At 37.4% G+C, this 23,635-nt stretch overlaps 1 protein-coding gene across 6 annotated transcripts in view; it reads left to right on the top strand.

Moving 5' to 3' along the window:
- LOC138122522 (probable E3 ubiquitin-protein ligase RNF144A) overlaps positions 1–13,701 on the top strand; it is an 87,824-nt gene extending 74,123 nt beyond the window's left edge. For 5 of the 6 annotated variants that reach the window (XM_069036770.1, XM_069036759.1, XM_069036757.1 and 2 more), the window contains 4 exons: positions 2,935–3,491; positions 11,804–11,966; positions 12,028–12,380; positions 12,438–13,701. In XM_069036770.1, the coding sequence (XP_068892871.1) occupies positions 2,935–3,491; positions 11,804–11,966; positions 12,028–12,380; positions 12,438–12,686 (1,322 nt within the window). In that variant the 3' untranslated portion in view covers positions 12,687–13,701. Of the gene's footprint in view, positions 1–2,487; positions 2,565–2,934; positions 3,492–11,803; positions 11,967–12,027; positions 12,381–12,437 lie in introns of those variants that run through there. The other variant, XM_069036776.1, reaches the window with a different exon arrangement.
- The last annotated feature ends 9,934 nt before the right edge of the window (positions 13,702–23,635 follow it).

Here is a 23,635-nt window from a genome sequence, read left to right as displayed (position 1 = left end):
AGAACTCAAGAACAAATATTGGATTAATTCAAATTGTAGCCGATTTAAAACGATTTTGTTTGACGTATAATTTTTAAAATCGGATAAAAAATAAGGAAGTTATAGCACCAAAGGTTTTTCATAATACACCCGGTATAAAGTGTTTTTAATAAAGACTGTCGTAAGATGAAAAGCAATTAGACTATAGAAAAACAAAAGAAAATCATAACCAACACAACTAAACCTGATTTGACAGCTTCAACGGCTCGACATAGTTCGATACAATAAAATGATAGAGCCTCACAATTCTACAGGACTTCTTGATATATGTACGTTCTTTTATAGACACTTTGTATAAAATAGCCACGTTAACTTTGGAAATGTATTGTGGGTTGCATTTTCAATTCCACCAGACTCATTATCACTCGTGAAATATCCTGTATGTATTATAAAAAATAAATCCTTCGTAGAGACTTCAGAAAAACCATAACGAAATGTACCATTGGGGACAAAATTCTTTGGTCATCATTTTTCCGTCACTTCAAAAAAAAATTATGTAAACCAAGCATTAACGTCAAGTCAACATCGATGACAATTTCGAATTATTGACTTTTCTCTTGTCAAAAATATGCCACCTTCCACCGTTCAAAAATTTAGAATTGTCTCCCTCGCTTCTGAGGGATGTCCATGAACCAAATTGCCTTGTGGAAACCTTTTCAAGTTTTCCTCCTTGGAATTTCTCATTCAGTGGCCCATTTTTCGATATTTAATATTTTGCAATGACGAGTCTAACAGTGACAGTCAGTGACAATGGTTGACAGTAAAAGATAAGGTTAACCATCCTAATGCTTGATTTACAACTTTATGTCACTCAAATGACTTTGACGACCAAAGTAATTTGTCCCCAATAGTACACTTGGCTTCAAAAAAAACGGGAAATGAAATTTGACCTAATGTGAATTGAAAATTTAATTTGTCAATTTGTGTCTGTTTGACAGTAGTACTTCTGACAGATAAGTGCAGTTTTTTAACCTAAATTCTAAAAGGCCGTTTCAAACTATAAAAATTTAATAAAATCGGACAAAACTTTTTCTGACAGTATCCGTTTTTTTTTAAGCCAACCGTATGTAAGTACTATGGTGGGCAAAAAATTTTAGCCGTCAATTTCTGTCACTATCTTGCTTGACATTCGCGTAAAGTGTAAATAACCCTTTAGGAACCGTAACCCTACTTTCGATTCTTGTCATTTTGACATGCATATTGTTATTCTGTCAAGCAATTTAGACTCGGATATTCCAAAAATCCGACATGAATGAACAAAATTACAGCAGTCGTACATAGATAACCTAAGGTAAACGTTCTGTGTAGTAGTGTAGTAGAAAATGACAAAATAATTTCGTGTTTTGAAATTGTATAATAAAAAAGATTTTTTGATGGTCACATTTATACAGCCAGAAGTTTCAATTCGGTTTCACATGCATGACTATACATAACGGGTGTTTTGTGTTTTTTTAAAGAAGTAGGTGTTGAACTGTCGATTGTGAACGCACTATGCAGGTTACGGATCACGGATCAGCTGTTTAAATCTTGTGTTTTACACAAGTGGTGCGTTCACAATCGATTCTTCAACGCCTACTACGAGGTGAAATTTTAAATAACACCTGATACCATACATATCTGTTGTCGATATATTTATTTTTTTAGATATGTATAACCTGTTCACGTTGGGAAGAACACATGTGGTGCAAATGACTGACCTGTTACTATGACAACTCATATGAAAGTTAATGCCAAATGTGTGCGATTTGCACCACTAATGTTCAATCCAACGTGAACAGATATTATACAGGGTTATTCACGTAAGATGACGAGCTTGACCAGGTAAAAATGCAACCCAAAAGGCAATTCACAAAGCAATCTCGATCCCTATTACATTATCCAGCATGATCATAATGCACATAAAACATAGACAGCTTTTATGATTTAATAAGAATAATAAGCGATTAAAATCACAAAAGTAATGGGTAAGTAGGATCATATCGGTTCTGTCACCGTCGAAAACCTTTTCAAATACTAAATATGAACGAAAAATGCAATGACAGATATACCTCAAATTAATAGAATACTTAGGGCCAGTTTCATAATAAATTTAAAATCGACTTTATCTTAAAGTGACTTTAATGGATTGTTGCAATAATATGTTTCTATGGTAAATGGTAAACTTTAATGTTAAAGGAACTTTAGGGTGATTATGAAATTGGGGGTTACATACTGGGATTCCTGATTTAATTTTTAAATACCAAAACACAATGAATACTTTGTAAAGCGTATTTTGGGTTGCATTTTTACCTGGTCAGGCTCGTCATCTTATGTGAATAACCCTGTTTTCATTGTTCAATGATTATTTTCGTCTCTATGGATAATTTAATAAAATTCTATAGTAAAATATCTAATTATCTTTCAAGTAGGTAATCTTTGAGTAAAATTTATCATCAAATGATGCAAAGATAATGATTAAAAAAAGTTTTATTATCTCTATTCAAGCACCGTTTGTGAATTTTTGTAATGACAAATGGAAGTAAAAGGTACGTGTTAGACGTATTTTTATATGGTCGAAATACTGTTTTATAATCAAATTTCAGTTCATCGGTTAAAAGTATGCTGACAGTTGTCAAAATTTATGATTTGATTGCCATTATAAATTCATCATTTTAGGCCCAATTACATAATAAAATAGACCGATGAAAATTAAAATCAAGATAATGTACCTAAACTACAGATAAAAGAAATATTTTAAACAGCAGATTTGCACACAAGTTTCTAAGTGAGGAAGGACTCTCAACTGCTTCGTATTTTATAACACTGTGAAGTTGTAGCTATAGGTACAATTATAATCGGTTATTAGTTGCAAAGTGGAATTTCCTTACAAGGATTACTATAAAAATGTTATTATAGGAAAAGTGGCTGACAACGCCACACTGTTGGAACCGCGGGGCCGCCGTCTAGTCACCACAATCGCCACTACCCATGCATCGCCTTCGGCGTCTCGCCGGTCCCGCAGCAAAGTCGACCTTCTGGCTATGCCTGGTCTCAAAACTTTAGTGAACCGTAGACGAAATAGCGGAACTGAAACGCAAGCTCCTTTGGTAAAGCAAAATGGCAGCTCTGGGAATCTCATCAAACCGGCCGCAAGTATGGCGAGTTTGCGAAAGTACGAAACAGTACTGACGGTCACCGGAGTTCTTCGATCGTCGTCTTCTTCAAGCAGTGTCGAACCTTTACAGCCGGTCAACAGGCTGAGGGTACCCCAAGAGTCGACATCTCGATTCTGTTCACGATGTTCCAGTATACTCACGTTAGCTTCGACTTCGCGATATTCCCTGAATTCGTCCACAGGAGGGTTCATTCCCATTTTAAAAGAAACCTTACTTCTTTGTAAACTTTGTCTTGCGGAAGTGCCTTCGAAGGACGCATGCTGTATTGAAGACTGCAAATGTTCCTTTTGTGCAGAGGTGAGAAAACTAATTTTATTTTCTGGGAATATTGGAATATTCAATTGTACGAGTAAGTGATCCAAAATTATTCACCATATGTACGTTGTACATGCTTATAAGTAAATAAAAAATGTGTGAGTTCCTGTAATTTTAAGAACGATGTATCATACACTGTAAGTACTTATACAACAAATGTTACAGTATTGTGCAAGGGGGTGCACTAGTCGAGTAGATGTTTGCTTAAATCTCGTTAGACCGTAATCTACCAAGAAAATTCCATCATCGACAAAATTACACTCTTTGTAACCTCGATTAAACTTCTGAACTAAAGCATATTTTACAGAAGTATAGTATGTTCAAGTAAATCTAGGACAACTGTTATAACGTAACTCTTAATTTCACTTGTTCATATCGAGTGTGTCAAAGAGGACGGACAGGCGTTTCAGTAGCATAGCATAGCATAATATGGACCCCGATTTTATACCAACAACTGTTCTGCAGCTTTCAATTAAAAAGAAAACTCTAAGAAAGCGAAAATGAAAATGGCAGCAACGCAATGGACCTTTTCATTCTCCCCCCTACGAAAGTGTAACTTTCTATTTTAATAAGTCGATTGAAAGAGAAAGTAAAACATGCTAGGGGATCGGTTGGTAGCTATGAAAAACCCTGGACGACAGATTAAAAAAAAATGTCAAAAACATCATTCGTTGCACACCATTTAATGAAATTTTCATAAGCTAAATTGTACATACTGATCTTTGGATTTGTCCGGCAACACACTTCTGCACCCAATATACAATTATCTACAGTGTGGAATAAAATGATTTACATCTAGTTACCTTTGGAATTTTTGCACATGTAAATTTTCCTGTACCGCTCTACTTTTTTTTTGAAGTGCCGAACTATTAGTTCTGTCAATAAATGTCATCAATCGAATTGACAATTGTTACAATTTACTAAATTGAATTAACAAACGTTGGTGGCCACTTTCAACAGTAGCTGTGACTTGCTTTTCTTAGCTCCTTTTTAATTTCAATCTCTACTTTGCATTCATATCATCCCTTCGCAATAAATCACATTTGGAATTTTGGAATATTTTGAGGTTGGGCTTTCTTTTTTTTTTTTAGAGCGGCATTTCGTATTTTTACAAGGGTAATGCAAAGGTAACTAGATGTAAATCATTTTATTCCACACTGTATAAGTATGCAGCTGCTTCAATGAAATTAATTTTAAATTGACCTGACCAGACCAAGTATTCAACGATATTTGACAAATGTCATAAAATAATGTTTTTGTATTGTTACTAAAGTAACGTTAACAACAAGCTGCCTTGGCGAGGGGAGAATGAAAAGTTTAATACATTACACGCTGCGAAGGCTCTTTCAGGTGCTTGCAGTTTTTAAGTCACCTCGGCTACGCTACGGTTCGCCTCGCCAATTTAAAAACACCTCACACCTAAAAGTAAACTTTCGCAGCTTGTAATGTAAATAACTATTACATTTATAAAAGATGGAAAATATGCGCGTGAGATCTGCGCATTGTGAGAGAACAGTTGACCGCTACATTTATTTCCATTGCTCGTCGAAGTTATTTTATCTAACGGTCAACATCTTTGTTGTCTCACAGGACGCAGAATTCCTTTGCGCGGTGACGTCACTGTGCGACAAAGAGCATCCTTATTTGTAAAGGTCCATAGTAACTAAAAACTACCGTCACGGTTACATTTTATTTCTCTCAGTCGTTGGCCAAGACGCCTAATAACATTCACACTGTGATGCTTTCCGTTAGGAAAACGCATAACATTGATATGTTCGTGCAGTTAAATGCCACGTTATTTTCTGAGGTACGGTCGGTGGACAAATAAAACTGGGACACTTAAAATTTAATCTGTGTAAATCAGACCATTGAATTGTCAATATATTTGTCAGTGTCTATATAATATGTCATACCAAAGTTAACCTATTTGTGATAAAGCCGTAATTGAACGATGCAAATTTATAAATTTTGACTTATGTGATTGTCATTTTTGTCCCAGTTTTATTTGTCCATCGACTGTACCAAGAGCTAAACACATACAGGTGTCCCAGAGTTGCGAAAAATCTCGATAACTTGTTTGTTATTAAAGATATCAACTTTTCCTTTTCCCTAGATGATAGCTACGCTTCTTTCTATTGCACCTTCGGAAAATTTGCGGTATATGCAGGTGTCTCAAAATTCGCGAATTCCTAATTCAGAGCATTGTAGGGGATCACTTCAGTAATCCAAATATGGGAAAAAAAATCGGAACTCCCCCCACAAAGACACACTTGCTTTCAAAACTTTCGCGCACGTATTCAAAATCAAGTAACAACCATTTTGCAAAATTTAAGCAGCGTGAACAGGTAATTTTGAGATTAGGTTAAAGATGACATTGACAGCAATTTAAAAAAATGTGATCGGTCTTCTACTTTTATTTATTTAGCCCATTATGAGTAGCAACCCTTCTTATGGACCACTCATCTTCTAATTTGGAAAGCATCAAAACTTTGTCTTGCTCTGTCAGTCGAGGCATTTTGACAGAAGTGTTTTGTTTTTGTTATTCCTTTCGCTGTGTACCGTTCTATGGTATTCATTGTTCAATTATTGATTTGTTAGAATTTCAATCGAATGTTTCTACGGCACTGATCATCAGCTGACTAGCGTCGTACGGTCAGATTTCGATGAGTCATCATGTACTTCTTAGATGAAATGGTCTCTAGAATACTACTTTCTCTTAGTGATTTTTATGTCAACCAATCTCTCGCTCTCCTTTTAACATGTCATAGTATACTTTGTTCTAAAGAGTTTTAGCCAAAATCACCTTAGTAAAATGTGTACGGCAAAGAAGATACAATAAGTAAATTTTTTTGAAACCGGTCCTGCTCAAATTTGCGCTGATTTGTTAGAAATTAGAATTGACAAAACTAATCAAATGAGCATGGACGTTAATCAAAAATACTGCCAGAGTTGTTATTTAATTAGTCGGAATGGCATATCATTACGAAAATAACGAGCTCACAGATATGTTGCTAATGTATGGGCAATGTTATCAGAAAGCAGCTGCGGCGTACAGAGAGTACGCAGAGCGATTTCCGGAAAGACACAATCCTACGTCAGTTATTAATCTAGTACAGCGGAGAAGTAGACAGGACCGGGCTCAGGATTTTATAAAACAATAAAAATATCCGTTAATACAAATATTTTACTAAGAAGATTCAGGCTAAAAAATTTTTAGAATAATGTATAGTATATTATAATTCAGAATAAGTGGCATCGCGGTAGGCGTTGGAAATTCAAATTTACGTTGGCAGCAAGACCCTTGCTAATAATACCCTAGTTTCAATGCTGTCGGTAACCTTCGCTTTTAATTTGGCCTTGATATTATCAATGGAATCGTTTTGTGTTTATTTTCTTGTTATAATATTTGGAATTTCCTTCTTTCATTTATGAAATAGTAGTTTATTTAACGAGTTCGTGTGTAATTTAGGCTTTTTTGGCATGAGTGGGCCAGTTTAAAACTCGAGTGAAACGAGCGTTTTAAAGGTCCACGAGTGCCAAAAAAGGCCCAAATTACACAAGAACGAGTTGAATACAACGTTTTTTTGTTCGACGAGCCCCCCCAAAGGCTCCAAATCACTGAAAATCTATAAAATTAGCTTGACGTTTTGTTTTGACAAGTTGTCAAATTTATCAAAATCCGTTCACACAGGAGAAAATTCTCAAATTCTGACAGTGTCGAACAAAAAAGTGTATTATTCTTCTGGGGGTATCTCTGCTGTGGGCGAAAACCATGTCAAAATTATGTAACGCATAACCTCAGAATAAAGTAATGACGGTTTCACATGTTTGCAAAAATTTTTGACATAACATAAAGCTCGCTTTAGAGAATCAACGCCTACCGCGATGCCACTTATTCTGAATTATACTATACGTCGTGTTACACGGAACGCCTCAACTTCGAAAACACCCTGTATAGTTAGATAACACAGGTCTACAAAATTAAAAAAAAAAAAAAATTGGTGCCGCTGAAACTTAAACGTGATTTTAATGCATAGGGTCTAGTGATCTTCTCAGTAATGTTAATTTGTGAAAACTACGTATAGTTTTTGCGGTAGCCGCAGCGATAACTGTTTGCCGTTTCACGTATTTAGTGTTGGTGTTTGTTTAATAAAAAACGGTCCGAAATAAAATCTTCGAGATATTTTCGTCAAAACGATCTTATCTAAATGATCCGAATACATTTTGTTATGTTTGTGGCGAATATACGATAAAGAAGTGTCGAAAACCAATATCTGAATTTGTGCAAAATGCATACTTATTTCGCTTACTTCAACATGAAAATCAAAGACGTTGACAAACCTTGGATTGTTTGCAAAACGCGTAGGGAACATTTAAGACAGTGGATGAATGGAAAAAGACGTCATTTGAAGTTTAGTGTGCCTATGGTTTAGAGAACCAAAAAATCACTACGATGACTGTTATTTTTGCTTAATCAATTTACATGGCGCTAACTGAAAAAAAAAGACCTATCCCGATCTGGAATCCGCTAAGAGACCTGTGCTTGTTGATGAGGCAACATCATCAAAACCCCTACCTTTTACTCAAGCCGCTACATAATGCTAATAAACATGGTGCAGTTCCCATTGCTCATTCACTAAATTAAAGGAGGAAAATCAAAACAAATTTCTGGTTTTGGAAAAATTGAAGTACCATGGATCAAAGTCCATTATCTACGAGTGCATAATGATTTGGATAAGTTTCCTGAAAATTTTGGCTCTTACAGTGAGGAACAAAAAGAGCGATTTCAGCAGAAACTAAAAATTATACCAGGGTCGATGGGCTACACATATGATGGCTGACTACTGCTGGGGTATCATGCGTGAATGTCCTGAAGACATTCACGCAAAGAAATAACGAAAAAGAAGCTTTCTTTATGTTCAGTAATATCATAAAAGGTGAAAAATATGTAGAAACAGCAGTTTTTGGACACGTGTCATATCTCGGAAACTACACGTAGATTTAGAAAAAAATCTATACCATTCGAATCAGCATAGCAGGCATAGTCAAAAACAGTTTTAATCTTTCCGGCACCAAATCCACTGTAGACCTGTGTAATTGATTTATATGACACTTATTTTGACAGGAACTAGAAAATGTCAAAATTTCAAATTTCTCACTAAAAGCCGTTTTACAATCAACCGAACCAGTTACACATTGCTAAATTTTAGGAAAAATCAACAGGTGGTATTTCAATAGAAATGGCAGAGCCTATAAGCCATTCAACAAACTCCCGACATTTTTGACATTTCGAGTTAAATGGCAACATCGAATGAGCTATTTCGTGCAATTGTCACTATTTTTACAATTGTCAATTTCACTGCCAATCTAATATTGCAATATTGAGCAACGAATAAGAATCATAAAATGGTACCGTGCGATCGAATAAAAAAAAAAAATCAGAGTAGGCAAATGGTGGTTTGAACCAATCAAAGCATCAGAATAGCACATTCCAGGTAACTCGATTTTTTTTTATTCGATCGCACGTTATTATCCTGCTAAAGAAGGTCGCTCTGCTAGAACAGCAGCTGTAAGAGTGCAGGATAATTAGCTTCCAATATATCCTAATCGGCTACAACCAACGTTTCTTGAAAACATGGTTACGTAAAAAAACAATGTTGCCAGCAATTCCATTTAATTTTTTCTTGTAGTTCCATTTTTTGGACAAATGTGGAAAAGTGAATCCAATTTTCGTAGCCAGTCTGTATTATTTATGCCCGGTTTCCGACGCAATAACTAACCGGCCAGTTAAATCAAATAGAGTTGGCTCCATCCTGGTTCCTAGGGGCCTTCTTCGATTGATAATTGACGGCACTTTTTGTCAAAATTGGCATTATTTGTGTTTAGATAAAATTGTTAATTATCAAAATGTTTCTAGAGTGAAAAATAAATTATAAATATTATCTTAACTATTTAGATTTGCTTGCATTTACTTCACAAAGTCTGTGGCAACTAGGCACGAGAGGCTAAATAACCCAGGACGATCCTTACCAATACGCATGCGTTAGTAACTTGGGTGCTTTGTTGTTACATGCTGTGCTGCGTGTAAGGCAAAGAACAGTAGATGAGTAGAACACAAACTAAAGATATAACTATGTTTTTAGAATCTTTTAATAGGTCTATTATTGTATTCAATTTGGAATCGTTTATGGCTATCTATTAAAGCACTCGTAGTTTAATGGATATCTAAGAAAATTTTTATCAATATTTCAGTGTATTATATTGTCATTTACACCAAAAAACTTCCAATTTTAATGTTCAAACTCTACTTTTTAACATATGTTGCAGATGTAGTTGCATCCGTTACCTTGAATTATCAATTACATAATACAAAATTCCCTAGATTTTAAAAATTAAAAAAAAAATCTAAAAAATAACATAAAAAACTCGCCTACAGGTCGTTTTCTAAACCTGGGATTCGTGCGCCAAATCAACCCTTATAAAACTCGTTGTCCAAACATTTCATCACAGTTTTTTTAGCAGCAACATCTAAAATCGTTTCCTCGGAAACGTATACATTTAGTAGAGTTACCTTCAGGAAGGCGTCTTAAAATCGTTTTCATTTCAAAACTAATATACCTACTTTTCACGTTTGTTGTTGTAGAATCCTTGTTGGACTAAATATTAAAATTCACAGTTAACAGCTGACGCGCGAGTTATGGGACACCTGTATAAATGAGTTTACTACATAAAAAAGTCTTTTATTGTATTGTTTCTTATTAGATACGCAAGTGTTGTTCTAATTTTTAAACAATAAAGGAGAACGCACACTTTATATGTAATTCTAAAGACCACTCAAATGGGGATATTTTGATATCAATCGACGCGTCTTGAAATGATGAATATTTGATATCATTGCGCCAAATGTGTAACTCGATTAATAAAGCGACAAAATCGATAAAACTTGAAATATTTTCCAACTGATTTCTATCAGAACACTTCATAAAACTGTCATTTGTAGTTTATGGGGGATTACGGATTCGGCTATTCCCTTTTAAAGGCATTGTACTGGTTCAGTGTCATCTTTGCAATTATACATCCTACTGTGAACCCTCTTAAGAAGTCAATTGCCCCCGTAAATAACTATCTTTATTTATGGAGTCCCCAAAACTAACCTGAAAAGGGTATCTACCGCTCTCTTTCACACTCATACAAAGTAAATGGAAGTTTTTGATTTTCAATTATAGATTGCGGCTTTATTTATAGAGTTAGCGTTTTGGCGCAAGGGTATCACATATTTGTCATTTCAAGACGCGTCGATTGATATCATAATATCCCCATTTGAGTGGTCTTTAGAATTACATATAAAGTGTGCGTTCTCCTTTGCGATATTTTCTGCGTTCTCCTTTGCGATATTTTCTAAGTCCGTGAACGTCAAATTTAAATAACGCGCAAAATTATAGGACTTGCGCACAAGTATGGAATGGCCTGGGTCATTTAGCCTCTCGTCAACTAGGCTGCCAATGCAGATTTAACTCTCAAAAACTCCCCTAGGAACCAGGATCAAGCCTACTTTCTTAAAGTCCCTAGATATACATAGGGACTTTATACTTTCTCTTATATACCACTCTAGTTAATGCAAGCGTTGCTATAGAAACGCTAGAAAGTAACCAATCACATTACGTGATTTTTGTATTTATCGGAGACTTAACTAACTGGCCCGATAAAATTGTTTCCAGAAACCGGGCCTAAAGCCTGTTTGACACGATGCTAAATTTTGTAGAAAATTTGTTAGAAAATGAGAGAGGACCAATGAACGATCAGGATCTGACAAAGACAGACTATGATCCTGATCGTTCATTGGTCCTGATCGAGGGTCTCTCTCATTTTCTAACAAACTTTCTACAAAATTTAGCATCGTGTCAAACAAGCTTTAGTGATTCAAAATGGATGTGGATAAATGTGGCAACTCTGTAGGTAGGCGCGCAATTTTGAAAATAGTTAATTTGCAATGGTATTTATAAAAAAAAATCAAATGCATGCATACAAATGTCAACTCTACCCCACCCACACAGTTGCCACATAAATTTTCGTACATATTTACCATATTTGTCGACAACCATTTTGATCACGAATTCAATGATAAATAATAATATTAACACAAATTAAAATCAGTGACTGAGAGTATTGTAGTGTTGGGAGTGGTATAATTGACCGTTGTTAATTAACGTTAATTAACAAAAATTGGTTAATTGTCCATAGATATATCTGTTAATGAGTATTGTGTTTTACATTTACGTATGAATTTGTTGCAGTGCATGCGATTTTATGTAAAATTTGAAATTGCGGAAGGAGCTTACGACATTTCGTGTCCTGATGCTCAGTGTCCATCCAAAGGAGTTTTGCATGAAGAAGAAATAAAAAGACTGGCTGGTGATGATCTATTTGAAAAACATAAAAAGTACAGATTAAACAGAGGTATGAGTATTATACGAGTACGTTGACTATGTGCATTTTTACTAATACAATTATTTTACAGAAGTAGAATTAGATAAGAATCGCACATGGTGTCCCCGGGCAGGTTGTGAAACTGTATGCAAGTTATGCCCTACGCAACAATGTCATCCTCAGAGTGTTCACTGTCCAAATTGCACAACAGATTTCTGCAGTAACTGTAAATTAGAGTGGCACGAAGGCTTGACTTGTGAAAGTAACAACAAAAAGTTAGCAAAAGAAGGTAAAGTCGAGGAGCCTGGCATACCTTTTAATTCAGATCTCATAAAATGCTGCCCCATGTGTAATGTTCCTATTGAAAAAGATGAAGGCTGTGCTCAAATGATGTGTAAAAGATGTAAACACGTCTTTTGTTGGTATTGTCTAGCCAGTCTTGATGTAAGCTATTTACATACTTCGTTTCATTCTATAATTACATCCTGTACCGATTTTTAGGATGATTTTTTACTTCGACACTATGATAAGGGACCTTGTAAAAACAAATTAGGACATTCTAGAGCTTCTGTAATTTGGCACAGAACTCAAGTTATTGGAATTTTTGCTGGATTTGGCATCTTACTTCTTGTCGCTTCTCCTCTGCTTTTATTAGCTGCACCATGTATAGTCTGCTGTAAGTGCCGAGTGTGCAATGCGGGGACCACTAAACTGGACAACGAAGAAGATGTTCCCATTGAGGAATCTTGACGTGTGTTACAGTGAAATTACCTTAGTTAGGGTCATGTATATTCTTTTAAACTTAACATTAAGCTTTTGAGAAACGTTGAAGAATAAGTCAAGATTATTTCAATTAAAACATTTTTATATTGTTGCACTCACTTTTTTTTTCTTTAAAGTTTCTCACATAAAATGTCTAGTCTTGCGTATATATACATGGCCTCTGTCCAAACATCACTGATTTGTTTTCATAGGTTCAAGTTTAAACATAGGCGGAATCTGTGATAGAACTGTGATTATGAATAACCGTCTGTGTCTTGAACTTAGTTACGATAATTTTTATTAATTTGTCTTGATGGCTAAACAATGATGAGTGATCTGTTGATTTATTTCAGTTTTAAAGTTTTATTATTTTTAAAATTAGCTGTTGACTAGAATGCTGTGATAAAAAGTGGCACATTGACAAGTATTAAATCATGATTTATATACCCTTTAAATTAAAAAAATATTAGACTAAGAACAGGTTTGTAATTTTTATTATCGTTCGTTTATTTTGTACAGAGTGTAAGAATTATTTACTTACAGTATTCTATTACACAGCAAATTAGAGTGATTTCAGGGCCTTATTAAGTGTACAGATTTATTGTTTGGTTGTTGCAGTTTATTAAGTTTGTTGAATATGTAAAACTATTAATTATTTCAAATTTTATTAGTCCACTACTGCTTGAAAGTACACGGATCCATCTTATGATGGAAGACAAATTGTGAATGAGATAATGTAAATACATATTTAAATATCTAGTTACACATAGATATAATAATTATATTAGCGTTGAACTTAATTATTTTACTGATAACTAAAAACTTGTTACTTTATTTTTGGAGGTACTCGGAAGTACAACTTTTTTTCAACTGTTTTTCCAAAAATCGTAAACAGTTATTTTATAAATGTAACTGAATGTACATACTGTTAAAAAGTCATAGATTTAATTAGGTACTATGTACTTATTATTATTAATATACAACTGTACGTTATTGGTATTAATTTATCTTTCTTTTGTTAATTTGCTTTCAAGAGCACAATCTGCGCATTACGAATAATTTTGCAGACAATGAATACTACAAAATTCTGGGTTCTAGATAAAATATGTGGTGAGATGAATTATGAGCAAAAGTAATCATATCAAAAGTCACTGTTACAAAAATACACTGGATGTCCGCACAAAAAGTCCAACGGGATCGAGTCTCCAGGATGTCTAGGGAAGAAGACGAAGAGTGGCAACTAGACATCGTATATGAATTACTGCGGAAAACTGGAGACCCTGCGACGACGTTAACAACCACGACCTTTAACGTCACCGAACTCCTCCAGAAAGCACATGTGGTGGAGCATAGCGAGCAAGAGTCCAGAAACACACCCCATGAAGCTGCTGCTCCCCAGAAGAAGGTTACCCAAAACTAAGCCAGCCGCGCCAAAAATCGTACGGGTGGTATAATGCCTGCGGCACAAGGAAAACCACCTCCACCCTGTGTAAGCGAATGAACCGCGGCTAGCAGGTCCAAAACCGGACTGCAGCAGTGCAGCCTCTTCCTCATTGATTAATATACTATTGGGGTATTTTTCCTTCAGCAGCGTTCAACGAGAGTATTCGTTTGCTAACGACCCCCTTTGAGTTTATCTCCAAATCCGGCTAACTCGAGTCGAGAAAAAACGTGCACAACATGTGTGTTTGTTAACAAACAACACTATCACACAAATCAGTATTAAGTGATTTCCAGCAAAAAAATGCCTTTCGTGAGTAAGATGAAGAATAAAGACAAACGCACAGAGTCGAGAAATAATTGGAAATAATTATATTAGAATATATGCGGCAAGAATAAACAGCTCAACTAGAACAAAATTGGTTGCTTATCTAAATTTAAACGAACCTCATAGGTCCAAAAAAAAAGATTATAAACAGAATAAAACACTTCAAGTGGACAGCATGTCCGAGCTGTTGAGCAGATTTGCTTCATTGAGTATACCGTACTGCTCGTCAAATCTTAGATGGCCGCTAAGGATGCGCAGAAGAGGGAGTGCGATGCAAGATGTGGAACCGAGATGCGACAAGGTGATCTGCAATTTTTATTACCTAAATAATAATAAATAGGTACCTTTCCCACTAAATTTCCGACGGCATTGTAATTTTTACATTTCTCCTTTTTATAGCAGGGGAAATCCTCTAGAAAAGGAATTTCTTTGATTTTGAATCGCCTGATTCCGCGATAAATATGTTTCACTGTGCTTTTAAAAGCCATGGTTTGGAGTGTACCTGTTGGCTTTTGTAAATAGTTAATTTTAGTTCTTTTCATTTTTGTTTGGTTTTGTTCGGTTTAGTTTTAGCGCCTAGTTTAAGTTAGCTTTAAAAATACAATTCGAAAATAGTTGCACCCTCTGTCACTGGTTATTGCGCGTTAACCGATTCACAATTTCGTGCAAAATCGGGGTTGACGAAACCTCCCCCGCGAGTGAGGGACATTTTTGGAAGAAACAGAGACTTCGAATTTGACCGTCCTTGTGAACACACCTAGTTTTCGTACTCATCGTCTCGTGTCGTGACACCCACTTAATTGAAGTGGCACCGAAGTCCAAAATTATCGTTGAATTCCACCCATGCCAATCGGTCCATGGTCTCTTCGCGGTCCGCAAAAAAAGGTAAGTCAATTTTGATTTAACGAATTGTGGATCCCGGAGAAAATCGAACAAAGCTCTTCGTTTAGGTAGGCTTAAGTCAACTAAAACTGACTTAAGTGCCCTGGAGACAAACAGTACCAGTGTTTCCACTAACCATATCCTTGTCTTGCAGACACTCTCTCGTTTCCTCTTCTACGCATTTCACCCGCCAAGCTATTCTGGTCAAGCAGTATTACTGGCCCGGAATGAGAAGATACTCGTATATCACCGATTACCAGAGACTGAGAGACACGACTATAAACATCAAAACTTGTCACTGATGGAAGTCGTCGCCATCGACTTATTCAGACCACTCCCTCTCGCCAGCACTGACGACCGATGGATTCTCATAATCGAGGAGTATGCCACTCTCTGGATCGAGCTATTCGCACTTGTTGACGCTACCGCCGAGCGCCGACCACCTTCGTCAACGACGTCTTACTCCGCTACAGTTTACAAGCGTCATTATGCAAAAATCAGTTTCTGACCAGGTAGCCTTTACCCCGGTCTTTCATGCCGAGGCAAATCCAGTCGAACGCCGAAACCGGGTTCTGAAGACCCAATTGGCCATTCAAATCGGAGACAGGATCCACTCCGACTGGCCCCGATAACTACCAAACATTCGGTTCGCAATGAACACCGTCCGCTGCCAAAGCACTGGAAAGACTCCTGCCTTCCTAACTACTATTCGGAAGCGAAATTCGCGCCATTGACGACATCACCAACGACCTTCGCTGTGTGGTCATTTCTGAGAACTTCGTTGCTGAAGCCACACCCTACGAAAGCTGGAAAGAAGCCCGCGAAACCCAGGAACAAGATCGCTGTAAGCAGTACACCGATGTACGCCAACCTCCATGACCTTAGCAACGCAACACGTGGATTCAGTAGCAAGCTCGGCCTTCGACGAGACGGTCCCTACATCGTCCTCCAGCAGAACGGTCCCACGAGCTATGACCTCGCCGCCCGAGACAAATAACTAGTACTGTTATGATTTAAATCGCCGGGCGCTTGTAAATCTTTGCGATTTCACTTTTCACTAGAATGCTCTAGAGCCCATCGCGACAAAAACGTACACCAACTTTCGCCGAAAAATCCATGGAGAGAGAGGGCGAAAGGTTTCAATCGTGGGAACCAGCGACAAAAAGGGGAAGTTCACGGCTGATTTGCAGTGTTGGTAGTGCCTGAGGAGAGTCAAGGGGACAGTGAACCAGTGATTTTAGCTGGACTGACGTGGTGGAGTCCAAAAAGGGGCCGTTGGAGACGATTCGTCCAGGTACCACCGCCCTAATCGCCAAGCGGATCAGCGACTCCACTACGACAGGTCTCCGGATCGAACGCTACGCGGATCAAGTCCACGTCGAGTCCTGCCAGTCAAGGTCGTCTCCTGACTCACCGGAAGGTCCCGGATTAACCAACAGCCAAGTCAGGGGCAGTGGTGACACTTTTTTGTCTAGGCCGTGGCTTCCACATTTATTCATATTTTTCACATTTACTTCATACTTAATGACCGTCAATTGATGCCCTTGCGAGGTGAGAAACTCGCCACCATTGTCTTATTATAAACTACATATAACATTCATAATTTCATTACACGTCATAATTAGTTAGTATTGTACGGTTGCGGTCAATAAAATCTGAGCACTGATTTGACATTCTATGACTTTTTCATTAAATTTGGTAAATCAGGCTCTCACCTCAAGTCACATTACCCTAGTGACGGTACCTACGCATACACAAATACCACGTGTTAATTCACACCTTCCGTGAACTTAATAAATAACATGTTTATGGTAGAAAGAACATTGTAAGAGAATGCAACAAAAAAAAATATATATAAAAAGTAATATTTTGTAGCAGCCCTATTTTTGTCTATTACATTATTCAATCTTCTCGGCATTGATGCTACTAAAACCTCAGTATAGTTTGGAGTTAATTCGTTTCACACTTCTTGAATTTTTTCCCTATAACTCTTCGACGTTTCCTTATCATCAAACCCAAAATATTTTCGATAGGGTTCAAATCCGGACTGCGCGAAGGCCAAGGCAGAACTCATATTCCTTCCTGCTCCATCCAATATGAGATAATTCTAGCTGTATGAATAGGACAATTGTGCTGATAAATAAAATGATTTTGGGGAAAGACCGCATTCACTGATGACAGCATGATATTCTCCAGGGTATGAAGATAGACCTCTGCATTATTTCTGCCTATTATATGCGTTAAAACTCCAGGTCCTTGGGCACTAATCCAGCCCCAGAAATTTACAGAAAAGCGACCGTTTACTACTATTTTTTGAGTATAACTTTCATCAAAACGAGAATTTGGTGGTCTATAAACTCTAACACGACCGTTATAGCACAATTGAAAAATCTTCTCGTTTGTGAAAACAACATTCTCCCAAAAATCTAATGGTTCTAGGGAATATTCCAACGCGAATCCTACTATCCTACTCTGTTCTTTTGTTGAGTCAAACAAGGTTTTTTGACTGCAGGATGATTTCGCATTTCCCATCCTTCCTTGACACGACGCCTTGCTGTTCGAAGAGAACCTGGGAAATTTGTTTCATTGTGTGCCTTGGTAACAGAATTGAACGGGTTTTCTCGTAGAACTTGAATCAAATTAACGTCGTCAATCTCTGTAGAGACTCTAGGCCTGCCACTACCGACTTGTCTTTCAAACGATTGGCGTTCATTCCACATTTTCTTATTGTGCACAGTGCTCCTGGCTATGTTCAACCTGACTGCTACCCTCCTTTCTGACCAACCTTCTTCCAGCAACGTAACAACCCTTACTTTTTCTGCAAGAGATAAATGTGGCATTTTTTTTCGTTGACGTTTACATCAATATGACAGTTTTCCAGGTGACTACCCGTACTTGAGCAACAATCTAAACCATATTTACAGTAGGAAAATGTGCTGCTCAGATTTTATTGACCGCAACCGTACATAGTCCGGGTTGAAAATGTTGAAATCATTTTTATTTTGCTTCAAGGGCGAAACTTTTTATGCACGGCTTCACCGTTATCAACTGTGAGTGGTCCTCGTCAGCTTTGAGTTATCGGCGAGCCATCGCAATTTCTTGTAACGGTTCTTCACGGGGTAAACAAATTTCGCGGTTGATAAATTTCAACGACTCCACTTGTTAATTAGGAAAATCAGAAACTTGCTGAAGGAAAGGAGGAAGAGTTCGACGTCCTACCCCTCTGGAGGGCGATGTAATTGTCTAGCTTCCGAAGAAAGGCTTGGTCTTCCTCCCCCTTAATTTTCGCGACTTAATTATTTAATTTGGAGCAAACGTTTGAATACCGCCAACAAGGGCGTAGCAATGATTTTTTGCTGGGGTGGGCCAGATTTTAAACCACAGACAGATGATAGATAGATATTGCAGATGTATCTTGTTTTTAATGTGTTTTACTTTTATTCTGGGGTGGGCCAGAAGGATTCTGGGGTGGGCCGGGCCCACCTGGCCCCCCCCTTTGCTACGCCCTTGACCGCCAACGAGGTGGAACACATGAGTCGGGCGACCCGGTGAGGAACCCGGAGTTTGAAAAGATTTACTCGCATTTTACCAGGTCAGAACAGGGAGTCTTGTAACATTTTGTTCTTTGATAAGTTGTTCAGGTTATATTTTGTGGAGTTTTAAAGGTTGTAACATTTTGTTGAGTTGTACTAGATCAGAATTATGTTAATTTAGGTTCCATTCTCAATAGTCATTGTCTTGTACTGAACATTACATAAAACAAGCTTGTGAATAAAAGCTTCCTCCACGAATTTCTGTGTGTCATTTCCCGTACTCCGGGCAATTCTCACCATTTTAAATTTCAGTCGACGAGTTCCCATTGCAAACCGACTCGAAGCCCACGACCTGTTCGTTATACCCCTGAACAGTCCGGATTTGTTACTGGTAGGTAACAGGGTTGCCCAGTTTCCGGAGAATAATTTATAACGTAACAGTACCTACCATGTCTTGCAACTCACCACTTATCCAGGATCTAAGGGCACTGCGCACTGCGCCTAAACCTATTCGTCCCATTACGAACCTCGGCAAGCAGACCCAAGGAGTATAGAAGTAGAGCTTGTGCCAACTCTCATGATCGATGACCTTGACAAAAGCTGCGCGAAGGCGGAGCCCAATTTTGATAAGTGAAACGTAAAAACATCGGTCGTTTGGTTAAATTTTCAGGATGGCGGCAAATTTGCATTTTACAGTGTCCAACGGTTTGGATTAGAATGCCCCAGATTATCAAGGGACCTGTCGCCAAATATCAATCAACATAAATTAGCTCACAAATCTGTAAAGTGTGACAAAATGGTACTGATGTTTTTAGTTCGAATAGTACAGCCGCTTCGGTACGCATTTTGGTTTCTGCGTCATCGATCATGAGAGTTGGCACAAGCTCTAATAGGGAGGGGACATACGGCCGGCCCAGTGAAGCCGCCTTAATGCGCATGTCTGCTATTAGTACGCCCCAAGAAATTAAATAAAATCACTTGCCTTGTGATATTTAGTGTGGTGTTCTGGTTTCTCATACTCTGACTGCATTTGTGATGCAAAAAAAAATATATATAGTGTTTTATTTTCCTGCAGTTTTATTGTTAATTCCCAACATCTCAAGTAGTGTTAACTGGGGCGTACCTTATGGGTTGCAAAAAATTGCGCCCGTTTCAATTTACCGCGCCCATAAGCTTGCGTGTGTCCCTTCCCTATTACTTCTATACTCCTTGGGCAGACCCCGCAAGAATCAGGTCCAATAGTCGGGACGACCTTATTAAACCTAAAGGGGAGGATGTAGCATAAATTATTGCGGATAGTACCGATGTGCCCCGTACTCTATTACGCAGTTACCCCATGCTCAGCCACCTATGCGCCCATTGGAGTGACACCCCACTCGAGCCGCAACATCCCATTCGGCTTACGAGTATAAAAGGGATGCACCCTGGGAAGAAAAGCCAAAATTCGGCAGAGCACTGGAAAACACTGAACACGGTGTACTTGGTCTCTCCTGATCCACCCTGAGCACTGAACGGCCCTCTCTCGGTCCAACCGGTCTTAGAATTAGCTGGTTTTACCACATGTATCGCAATCGCTTTGTAATATTGTTTGTATATGTTTATGTAAAAACCACGACACAATGTAAAAATAAATGCTATTATTCACTCATTTATGTACCAAATTTAGAAATTCTTGACTTACTCTAACATTGTATCAAATTTCAAAATTAACAGATTAAGCCACAAACAAATTGCAGCCTGTTTTTGATAACCTAATGGGAAACGCTCGTGGTAACTATACACTTGCATTCAAAACTTTCGCGTACCTACACCTAATTTTCGCTGTATTAAATCAGGGTTGTAATTAATCAATTAGAAGAGGAGTGGTCCATAAGAAGGGTTGCTACTCATAATGGGCTAAATAAAAGCAATGTTCTACAAGTAATAAGTAAAGAAGAGGTCGGAACAAGAAGGGACCGTGAATAGAAGACCGGTCATAACTTTTTTAATTGCTGTCAATGTCATCTTTAACCTAATCTCAAAATTACCCGTTCACACTGCTTAAATTTTGCAAAATCGTTGTTACTTGATTTTGAATGTGTACACGAAAGTTTTGAAAGTAAATACAGCGTGATCAACAATGACTGAGTCTGTTGGCAATGAAACAATTGAAAAATATTGGTGTTTTTCTGTTTCGTAACTGGCACTGACCGGATGTTTTAACTTGACACATTTAAAAAAAAATTGGTTATGTCAGGTATGTTTATGCTATTCAAGGAGTATAGAATAATAGGGAGGGGACATACGGCCGTTCGAGTGAAGCCGCCTTAATGCGCATGTCTGCTATTAGTACGCCCCAAGAAAGTGAATAAAATCAGTTGCGTTGTGATATTTAATGTGGTTTTCTAGTTTCTCATACTCTGAATACATTTGTGATGCAAAAAAAAAATTATAGTGTTTTCATTGCTACCAACAGACTCAGTCATTCTTGATCACGTTGTAATAAGTGTACATACATACAGTTAGGGACACGGAATTTCGGGCATCATTTGTCTCTCACTTCAAAAAATTGCGATGTAAATCACTCTTTATTGTCAACGTGACATTCAAACGTCAAATTTTGAAATTTATTTTCTGCTCACGTCAATCGCATGTGAATCATTGAGGTTAATAATGTAAAGCCTATTTAAATTTTTTGACAGTATATTGACAGTGATGCCCGAAATTCCGTGTCTCTAATTGTACATATTGTGACTGTACCTCGTATTCAGGGGTGCGTTCAGAAATGTGCTGTGGGAATAGGTAATGGTAAGGTAATGGTACACCCAAGGATTATGACGTCATTGCCGAGATGTGCCGCGGCAACATCACATTTGTGAACGGTTTGTTGCAATTTTGTGGTACTGGTAGGAGCGGGAGTTGTTCTATTCTATGGTTTGTGGTTATGTACAATTGTACATACGTATAAAATAAAATGTGGACATTCCAATTGCGTTAGCTGCAGACTTTATTTTAAATTTAGCATCTGAAAGCGAAGAAGAAAGTAGTAATGATGATGAAGGAATAATAGCAACATTAGCAACTGTCATTGTTTGAAAAAAAACTATCGATGATGTCATAACTCGGAAACAAATGACTGCTTGGAATTTTATTTTGTATTAAAATATGTATTTTTATAAACTAAAATTGACCTGTCCAAAGATTTTTTTGAAAAAAATTTTGTTTCATTTTTAATGAATTTATTCCATACTTTTGCCGTTCACTGTATAAGCCTTTTAAAACAAATATAAACTGAAGAAAATTATATAAATCAAATAAACTTTTTAAAACAAATACATATTACATTATTTTACTCCGTTCAACCTATATTATTTTATTAAATTAGAAAAATATAGGTAAAGGTAAAAAAATCACCAAATTGGCAATACATAGTCCTTAGCGACTTAGCCAGCCCCAGCTTATTATTGAGGCGCCAAAATGACGGTGAATTGACAGTTTATTATTACTATTGCGCATGTGCGGCAATTCTTCCCACACTCATGGAGCATGGTAACTTGGGAACACCGTCAGGCAATCACCGTGCAATCACCCAAACAATTCTGAACGCATGACAGATGACCATGTTTGCATTACCGGCAATTTACGAACGGCGCATGGCGACCTAGGTGCACCTGGGTACGATTTCTGAACGCACCCCAGATAATTAGAGCTTGTGCCAACTGTCATAATCGATGACCTTGACAAAAGCTGCGCGAAGGCGGAGCCTAATTCTGATAAGTGAAACGTAAAAACGTTGGTCGTTTAGTTCAAATTTTCAGGGTGGCGGCAAATTTGCATTTTACACTGTTCAAGGATTTGGATTAGAATGTCCGACATTATCTAAGGACTTGTCGGCTTCTCGCCAAATAAATATCAACATAAATTAGCTTACAAATCTGTAAAGCGTGACAAAATGGTACCGATGTTTTTAGTTCGAATAGTACAGACGCTTCGGTAATCGGTACGCATTTTGGTTCTGCGTCATCGATCATGAGAGTTGGCACGAGCTTCTATCATAGATGTAGACGTTACTGATATCCTGCAAGATTGGTAGAACTGACTAATTTGTATAGTAGGTTGCCTCGTTGCCATTTAAAGTAATAGTTTGAATTTTTTCCCTACGCAAAAGTTACTCGTGACGTCATAATGCACTAAACTTTTACTACAGAGTCTGTCGATCACGCATTAGGTGTTCCCTCACTAGAATAAAACCCAAAAAACCACCCAATAAACCCCATGGAGCTTATAAACCTTGGGTTCTATTCGAAAACTCAAAATTTCTGGGTTGATTTTACGTCACGAGTTACTTTTCCCTCCGCCCTCCAATTTTCAACGACGCAGTTCTACCAACCTTAATATCCTGGGTTTCGCGCCGTGTTTATTAGAGCGTGGAGTTCAAGTACTTCAAGTAACAACATACGTTTTCGGATTCATGGATAACAAATCAATTTGATCGTTCGATATGTGACAGACGTAAGTATTTCTATTTTAGGATGATAGTTAAAATCCATACGAATTAATGCAAGACTCACTAAAAGTGAAGCATATTGAAAATAACACACCAGACACTACTTTTTATCACATAAAGGCCCGGTTGCATAAAGCGATGTCAAATCGTTGTTAAAGTTAACATAATGTCAACGTCAAGCTATCTGATTGGATGATATTTAACATTTTATTTAAATCAGCCAATCAAATGGGCGGATTTCCGACTTGACGCGTTGTTAGCTGACACG

Source organism: Tenebrio molitor, chromosome 1 (assembly GCF_963966145.1).
Source record: "Tenebrio molitor chromosome 1, icTenMoli1.1, whole genome shotgun sequence".
Lineage (NCBI taxonomy): Eukaryota > Metazoa > Arthropoda > Insecta > Coleoptera > Tenebrionidae > Tenebrio > Tenebrio molitor.
The sequence above is the reverse complement of the archived record's forward strand: the minus strand, read 5'-3'. Positions and strand labels throughout refer to the sequence as shown.